At 35.5% G+C, this 9491-nt stretch overlaps 1 protein-coding gene across 1 annotated transcript; it reads left to right on the forward strand.

Moving 5' to 3' along the window:
* Nucleotides 1-203: 203 nt before the first annotated feature.
* Nucleotides 204-6866, forward strand: LOC134531125 (uncharacterized). The gene is made up of 4 exons (XM_063366697.1): nucleotides 204-1706; nucleotides 2940-3047; nucleotides 3517-3585; nucleotides 6497-6866. The coding sequence occupies exons 1-4, from the start codon at nucleotides 1664-1666 to the stop codon at nucleotides 6829-6831; spliced, it is 555 nt and encodes a 184-aa protein (XP_063222767.1). The 5' UTR covers nucleotides 204-1663; the 3' UTR covers nucleotides 6832-6866.
* Nucleotides 6867-9491: the final 2625 nt, after the last annotated feature.

The following is a 9491-nucleotide window of genomic DNA, read 5'->3' on the forward strand; positions in this document are numbered from 1 at the left end:
AAATTTTTGTACTTGTAAAAATAATCCCGGCACGCGCGACACTAGCGCTCCCTATCTCTTTAAATTAGAACCATCGCCCCAGCCTCCACGTGACGTCAACAACCATCTCAGGATTCCCTCCACGTGGCTCCCGGCAACGCCCACCCGGCCACGTGGTGCCACGCCCACCTCCTGCCACGTGGTGCCACGCCCAGGGGGTGGTAACTGGATAGGGAGAGGGCGGTTGCTTATTTTTTTTGTCCCTCTCCACGGGTACCATAATACCCATACAATTTTCAGTAATAAATAATGTAATTATAAGCTGTCTTACAATTTTACCGTAGCTGTTATTTTATATCATGACTTATTATAAAAGAAAATATCTTTTTAAAGTTTTGTATGAAATGTATTACATACATTTTTGAATTTGTCGTGTTGTCAGTGTATTTCGTCTTTCCGTTTTTCGTCCTGTTGAAAGCTAATGGCGTTGGAAATGCGTTTAGCACGTGGCGAATTTGTGGTTATAATTTTTTTGTATTTTAAAATTTACGTGTGGTGAACAATTTTCTGATGCGAAATGGGTGGCATCAGAAGGCTAAGGTGCTGTGCGAAAAATTGCAATGCATTTTATTCTTCTGTGGAAGGTGGTCCTCAAGTTTTCAAATTTCCAAAAGACATAAGGCGGTAAGTAAATTTCTTGTTTTTGCAAACGCTTGCGTACCATATGACTAGTAGTATAACTTTAATAAAATTGTAGAACTGAATATTTCAGTGTATTAATTTAGTTGTTAAGCCCTGTTTACGACGATTTTGCGTGTGCAAACAGTATTACAATTTATAGTGATATTCAATCAATTCTGTATACAAGCTATTTTAACGAGTCGATATACTTTATTATAGTGTAGATGGGTGGTTAGGTAAACTACGTGAAAAAGACAATTTTGCTGGAATTTTTATGTCGCGGCTTTTCTGCAAATGAAATAATAAATTCGAAATAGGCCTACTTTCTGAGATAAGATTTCTATTTACCTTGAAAATAGCGTTTATAAATTCCTACTGATTTGTGAGAAATAACTGTTTGTAGATTACATTGTGGTCGTGTGCGTCCGTGTGTTTATGTTTGGGATTAAAAATCAAATATTGAAAACGATTGATTAGGTAAGGTTATCTACATCAAAATTACTATAACACATTGTGGACGTTTGTTTAAGTTAGTATAACTACATTAAAATTACTGCAATAATGCATAGGTATTATCATGTAAGCTATAAAGTATGTTTTCTGTGAAACCAGTTTGAATATAAAGATGCATTTTTGTTGGTAAATACAGGAACATTTCTAGTTATTGAAAAGAGTATTTTCTTAATTTTATTATTTCCGGAACAGTCACGACAAAAGTTATTACCCTACCAAGATTTTATAGCTTAATTCATGTATGTTTTGACATTTCTGAAAGTATTATTTACACCCAATTGTGTGTATAATCTGTTACAGCTATAGAATTTGGGTGCAAAATAGCGGCAATGCAGAGCTATTGAAGTTGCCACCAGAAAAATTGTGTGTGCTGCGTCACCTTTGCGCTGCACATTTCACAAAAGATCAATTTCGTAACAACACTGGAAGAATACTAGAGAAGAATGCCATTCCAACTGTCTTCAGTGCTAACCCATTGTCAGACAAAGAAATGTCTGTATTTCCTGCCACAACTGATTCTGCTGTAAATATGTGTGAGTTATTATTGAATTCTTCATTAGTGCAGATTCCATATGTACAAATTTGAATACTGCTGGAATAATGACACAGTAAAAGTTCCGTATTGCGTATCCAGGTACACCTAATCCTGTGATACATGATGCTCATTTTTTTTAGCAGTGGGGAGGCACATAGCGCAGACGTTTTTCTCGCGACAGCGTGAAACCTGATGTAAAAAAAATTACATATAAGATAAATTACGTCAGGTTTCGCGCTGTCGCGCGAAACACGTCGATGCTACGCGCCTCCCTACAGTTAAACAAATAAGCATCATGTACCACAGGATCAGGTGTACAGGATCATGCCATCAGGTTCAAAGGTATTTCTGGATACACCTGGATACGCAATACAGAACTTTTACCAACAAAACAAAAAAGCGAAACAACTACTATTGCCACACCTCTACTTGTAGGAAATACTACTGTTTAGTCTATTAGAGGATTCACGTAAGGGTATTCATAAAATTTGCTCTGGTATTAAAGTCTGCCTTAAACCTCTTAATTTTCGTTTATTTCAAAATAAAGCCCTTTACTACCAGCACTTTTCTAGAATTTATCTGAGAAAGGAAGTAATCATACCTTTGCAAAGATTTAACTATTTTGCCAGATTTTATATTTGACCAAATTTACATAACTCAACCTAGGGTGTAATCACCTATAACTACAAAAACCTAGACTATGTAGAAATACCTAGACTTATATAAAAAATCACAGCAGACAGAAGTGTCAAATAATTTCAAATAAACTCATGTTTCTAATTCACAATCAATTTTTAGCATGGTTCCTGCACTCATTAACATTTGTCATCAAGAATGTTATGCACCATGGAAAATGAGGAATTGTTAAAATAATTATTTTTTATAGCAAAAATGCATACAAACATTACTTAGTTCAAACTGTTTAATATGCACTGTTTGGTACATTTTCTGCTAAATATACTAAGTTAAATATAAATATTGTAGAAGAGAATAACATAAAATTTATTGAAAACCTGTTTAACTTGTCACTTCAGTAAAATTCCACGAAAAATCTAATTATAAACCAAACATTTACTGACCACATTTAATGTGTTGTAGCATAACAGGAAATAAAAAGAAATTGGAAATGGAAAGACTGTCAGTTAAACAGATTATGTTTTTCATAGTCTTGTTAGTGTATTTATAAATGAGTGTATGATTGTGTATGCTCATGTCATGAATTCAATTACAGGTTCAACACCTCCATTTTCAACTCCTAGTACATCTGCAAAACCTTCAAAGCCAGCGCAATGTCAGCCGGACTCCGATCCAGTGGAACATCCAGAAGAAATTTATCCTAGTAAGTCAATATATCCACAAAATAATTTTGATTTTTCAATTTTTTTTCTGTACTTTGTAAATGCTGCAATGATTCCATGTAACATTGACTTGCACTATGAACTTATTAGTTTTTTCCTAACGAAAGTTGTACAAGCTGTATTACAAACAAAAAAAAAGCAAGATACTGAAGTAAGAAAGTACTTGATGTTATTAATATTAAATTAAGTTAAGATTAACCATTATCATAATTTCATAATATTAATGATTATAATTTTAACAAGCATTGTCTTATTACTCAATACCAAGGGATTCTGGTTTTCTAGAAAATAGGCTTTTGGTTTATTTTTCTACAGTTAGAAAAACTATGACAGTTAAACATGTACATTTGTATTTATTTATTGTTTATGGATATGTTTTTCATGGTCTTGTTAGTGTATTTATAAATGTGTGTGTGATTGTGTATGCTCATGTCATTAATTCAATTACAGGTTCAAGCCAGCCAGCACAACACCAGACAGACTCCGATCCAGTGGAACATTCAGGAGTGGTATATCCAGGTATGTTAATGAAAACCATCCATAAATTGTTTATTATATAATCACTTGCTAACAAACAAAATTTATCAATTATTTAATGACTGTTACTGTTAAACTCTGTTATTTTCCTTGTATAACAATTTGTAAATCAGAGTAAGGCATCATAAATATGTTTTGTTCAGAGATATTCAGGGACACTTAATTACTACTCCTGCAGAAATTGGCATATCCTTTATTTATATTTATTTAAACAAAATTGTCGGATGTTGTCAAGATCTTGATATCATTACAATACATATTCATGTCATCAGTGTCAGAGCTCATTTCATTTCCACCCCTACATTCTTACAGGACAAACACATGTACAGTAGAACCCCGATTATCCGTGTTAATGAAGGGGACGAGTGAGTCGGATAATCGAAAATCGCGGTTAGCCGAGTCATGCTTGCCTCAAAGGTCATTAGCCCACAGACAGCCATCTGTGGACATTCGGAGATTACATATATACACATGCTTTGTGTGCGTGTGCGTTGTTGACATAGAGGCGGACTTCTTAGTGTTGGGCAGCAGTGGTTTTTAAGTCTTTCGTGTGCGGAGACGTGGGCACGCGAGTCATTGTTGCACCGAGGTGTGTGGCTAGCCGCCAGCCAGTCCGAGGGCCCAAGACAGCCGATAGCTGCCAAGGTCACGCATTCTTTTCATCGCCCGTAAGCGACGCTGCCACACTGTCAGTAACACCATCGGGCTGGTTATTGTTTTACAGAACGACTGCCTTCAAAATTCTTTTCGAGATAAGATTTTTCATACCAGTGCATTGAGACTTGATTTGATGGTTTTGAAACGGTGTCTCTGTCTCGTATAATTCACGGTGTTTTTATCCCCCTTTATTTATATGAATTTTAAATGTTAGATTTTTTATTTTTAGCTTGCTGAACGTGGAATTAGTGCAAAAACGGCCTATTATGACTTAGTGTTGCAGATGGGTCGGAAATCTTATAACGACCCTAATCTCGGGAATCGTGAGGGTTCGTTATATCTATTCTCCGTTCACTCTTAGCTGAGTTTTTAAATAAACAAACACCGTCGTATCACTGCGCCGCGTCAGCAAGTGATAGGCTGAATTTATCTTGCGTGCCAAGCACTAGTTGCAACACACACACTTCCGTACAGTCGGTGCTCATAAAATAACGGAGAAGTAATATAACAGGAATATGGTTCTGTCAAGCCTAGTTTTTTTTAAAAAATTTGCGTCTGCTGTGATAAAATTACGCCACTTAATAGTACACCCTCCGACCTATTCTGTTGAAACCATTCAAACAAACAAGCGTCCAAGCTGCTAAATGTGGATTCTTTTGTTGTCTTGCGTTTATTTAATCCACTTGAAGAGTCAGCCTGTGAAGCAAACTGAAGGATTTTTTCGCGATTTTTTATGCTGTCGCGCACTGTTGTGTTACCGACATCAAACTCAGTCGCAAGTTTGCAATCGTTTCTCCACTCTGAAATCTTTCTATAATTTTTGTTTTGCTGTCGATGGACAGTACCACTCGCTTTCTTTTCTGTTCATTTGATGACATGATGAAATGTTGCGCTCAACACTTCCGCACAACACAACGGTATAATCCGTCGGAATGCAGATCACTGTAACAATACATAAAATTATCACCACCTTCACGCTTCAACAACGTACAATAATGGAAATGGACTGTCTCCATGCGCCGGGTAATCTCTGTGGCACGGCGCCGTGCTGCGCGCGGGAGTGTACAGTCCGGTCATGCGGACGTGGAATCGCGCACCAGTGTATAATCTATTCACGTAACATGGAACACAAAAATATTATGTACATACGTATGTATGTACTAGTATTTTTTTTAAAACTTTCTGTGTATATAAACATAACTGAGTCAAAGTACTTTGACCAACATACATTTTGCAAAGTATTTTAACATTTACATACATTTTGAATCATTGGTTATATGTAACTAAAAAATTGGACTTGATGGACATAAATCACGGTTAATCCACGAATCGGATGATCGAGTCGCGGATAATCGGGGTTCTACTGTATATGGGGATTTCAGACATGGAACATTCACATACTTATTTTGCATAAAATGTGTTTTATAATGATACTAACGATCTGGTGTCATTTCATACACGACAGCCCAACCTACTCTAGTCTTAGAGCACAATGTTGAAGCTATTTTATTGACGTAAACAACTTAGCTTCTTGTATACAGAATTTGGTAGGAGTAATTTTGTGGTATTCTATAATTTCCCTCTATTCCGGGTTTGGTTCCAATTGGATTCTCAATTTTACAAATTCAGGTTTTTATGTCCCTGGGAAATCTCTTTCCTACCATGATCTTTAAAAGTCTAGTTTGGTGTGTTTCACTGTTTTACATCCATTAACGTTTATAGTGACTTAAAACCAAGAACTGATCTAAAACTATTTATGTTGATTCAGATTTACCTTAGATTTAATAATGTCAGCTATCTGGGTCACAGCAAATGAAATGACTCCACAAACATAATAACAGTGTTTCGAGCACAAATTTATTCACTCACTGGCGGCAACATGTTATGCACAAACAATAAATCTTAGGCATGTAATGTAATTACAGTATGTATGTGTAAATACAAATTGAAACCAACTTGTTTCAACCTAATAAAATTACTAAAAAATATATTGAAAATATAACGAGATTTTAATGTTAATATACAAAAGGATATAAATAATAAAACTTTAATGTTTATAAACATCATGTTATTATGAAATTAAGTTAGTACATTGACATTAGGTTACAATGTTTTCATAAATCTTAACGTTTTGTACATTGTTTTAAATAAATAATATAGGAGCAATCAAAATATGTTAAAAGAATATTTTTATTTTGGAAAATGTAAATAATTGTATCTTGGTTTCTGATTGCAGGTCTTCTTGAAAAAACTCCATCACAGGTACGTGTGACAAGAAAATCTTTGTTGCTGATGTCAGGAATTGTGGATGAAATTACTCCAAGAAAGACAAAATTATTGAAAACTGTGCAGAACTACAGGCAAAGATCAAGAAGGCTAGCTAAACGCCTGGAAAAAGTGAGAAATTCCACCAAGAGTAATAAGATACAACAGGTAGGAAAACTTGTATCAATATGTGAAGAATTACTTGTTTCTCCAGCAGCGAAGAATATTCTAAAAGGTGAACTAAGAATTTCAAAAGGGAGCCCAGGGGAAGGAAGTGGACTATCAATGACAATTGTTTTGCACTAGCAATTTACAAACGCAGTCCTAGAACATACAGGTTCCTGGCGAAATACATTACATTGCCTTCAGAAAGTACTCTTAGGAAACTGCTGTATCATATATCATTACCACCTGGTATAAATACAGTTTATTTATAACACTTGAAAGAGGTTCCTAAAAACTTGACAGATATAGATAAATATTGTGTTTTAATGTTTGATGAAGTTTCATTGTGTAGTGGGCTTCACTACAACAAAGGTACCCATATTGTTGAGGGTTTTGAAGATTATGGCAGTTTTGGCCGCACTAATGTAAGTGCAAATCATGCACTGGTGTTCTTTGTGCAAGGTCTACATAAGCGCTGAAAGCAGCCACTTTCTTTTTATTTCGTCAGTGACACCACTCCCACAGAAATTTTAGTAAAACTCATTCTTGAAAACATAAGAGCATTATTCAACATTGGTTTAAATGTTATAGTAACAGTTTCGGATCAAGGTGCTATAAAGAAATTACGTAGCACTTGCTTCGAGGGTCAACATGAACCTGTGTATGAATTTGATGGACAGAAAATTGTTCATATTTTTGATGTGCCCCACATTCTTAAGAATATTAGAAATAACTTGTTACTGAGTGACGTATGTTACGATGACAATAAAGTTGCAAAATGGGAGCATATTATACAGTATTATGAACTTGATCAAAGTTTATGCAAAATGTCAGAACTTACACCCAATCATGTGTACCCAAAAGGCAGAGTTAAGATGCATGTGAAGTTAGCAGCACAGGTTCTGAGCATGAGAGTTTCATCTGCTATAAAAACTATTGCTCTTGTATCCGATGGCAAAAAACTTGGAGATTGTGTGGTCACTGCAGAATTTTTGGAAATGGTGGATCTGTTTTTTGACCTCACGAATGGTCCAGGGGGTCTACACGAAAGAAAAAAGCCACAAAGATACAATGTTTCTAAAGTATCGGTATATCAAGAACTGTGGGAGCAAATGATTTGTAAAATATCAAATTGGAAACTTATTCGTCAGAAAGATGGAAGTGAGCATATTCCACCAAGTGTCAGTGGATGGATAGATGACATCATAGGTATGAAGAAACTGTGGATAAAAGTTGAAAGTCTTGGTTTCAAGTACCTCAACTTGCGACTTTTAAACTAAGACTCCCTGGAAAACTTTTTTGCTGTTTTAGACAATCATGTGAGTGTAACAAAGACCCAACCTGTGTACAATTTGTTGCAGCTATGAAAACTGCCCTTGTAAACAATCTTTCGTCCAGTAATATAAGCAATAAAAACTGCCTTGACGAAGATGGAGCATATTTGCTTAGTGATGTACGTCATTTACTGTCTCTTGGAAAAAGGAAGAGCATTCATAGTAATATAGCATGCCAGAAACCACACTTGATCCGAGGAAACCGACCAACAATTTCATTTGCAAATGAAGTTTTCAACAAAATTAATAGACAAGCACCAACCTACGTCTGTGGCTACACGACAAAGAAGCTGCTGGCCAAAAACACATGTGCACAGTGCAAGAAAGTGTTCACGACAGACGAAGTAAGTTCAGACCATTCCTTAACGGGAAGCCTACAATGTACAAAAGTTGAGGAACATCCCGATGAAGCCCGAAGGGTTAACCTTCGGCCATCTTCGGAAGTTTGTTTCTTTTCAAAAACGCGCGGGAATGTTAAATAGTCCTCAACTTTTGTACATTGTAGGCTTCCCTAAGTGGGAACTACTTCAGTATTATGTTACTTGTCTTTATGAAGTACTATGTTCAGTTGTACTTGTAATAAATTATACGTCCACCTTGACAGGAGAATTTAGTGAAGAAAGCTCTAGTATATCAGCATGAATTCAGAAATTTCAACAAAATGATGATAGAATTATCTTATGTCTGTAAAGACAAAAATAGAACAATACAAGATGTGCCCTTGTGCAAAAAGCGTAAGACCGGGGTGGGAACTGTAGTGGCAATTCCAACCAACCTGCAAAAAGCCATGACATTTTTTGGCCTTCTGGAAAATTGGTATAAATTGATGAAATTTTTAAATCCACTTGCAATCATTCTTTAAATATACTGGGATTGTGATGTTACATGTAAGAAACTGAGGAACTGCATTTATGGAAATAACTAAATATGCATCTATATGGTTAGATAATACTAGGATGATTTTTATCTTATTTATTTATTTTAATGCTAAAAATTTGCACCATACTTGCAGAATTGTTTGATTATTAATTTTCTTTTACACAACATTACTTTCCAACACATCAGAAGGCTTAGTGGAAGAGTGCCTAAAAATTTATATTTACAACACATGTATTAAGATTATATTCGGACCAGAGACCACAAGATTAGAGGTCAACGATCCTGACCTGGATACCACTGGGACAGGCTTCAGTGAGTCAGCGAAGAGCATAATTATGTGACTATATAAACATTTTCTTGTAGGTACAGTCTTATGCTTCTGTTTTGAGGTTTTGTACATACTATTGTCTATGTATTGCATTTTTTTTGGTGAATGTTTGTAACTATCATACATAAGGTTCTGAGAGTTTATGTTCTCATAATATATGCTATTGGTTCCATGATCTGTCCATGATGAGCACCTAGAATGACAAACTGGTGTCACTCAAAATAGTTACCCATCATCAGTATGGTTCACAAGGATCAGCA

This window comes from Bacillus rossius, chromosome 3, assembly GCF_032445375.1.
Source record: "Bacillus rossius redtenbacheri isolate Brsri chromosome 3, Brsri_v3, whole genome shotgun sequence".
Taxonomy (NCBI): domain Eukaryota; kingdom Metazoa; phylum Arthropoda; class Insecta; order Phasmatodea; family Bacillidae; genus Bacillus; species Bacillus rossius.

Coding starts and splice junctions, on each gene's coding strand:
- LOC134531125 (XM_063366697.1), top strand. CDS start 1,664: ATGTCTGTATTTCCTGCCACAACTGATTCTGCTGTAAATATGT. Junction 1,707..2,939: donor TGATTCTGCTGTAAATATGT/GTGAGTTATTAT, acceptor ATTCAATTACAG/GTTCAACACCTCCATTTTCA. Junction 3,048..3,516: donor TCCAGAAGAAATTTATCCTA/GTAAGTCAATAT, acceptor ATTCAATTACAG/GTTCAAGCCAGCCAGCACAA.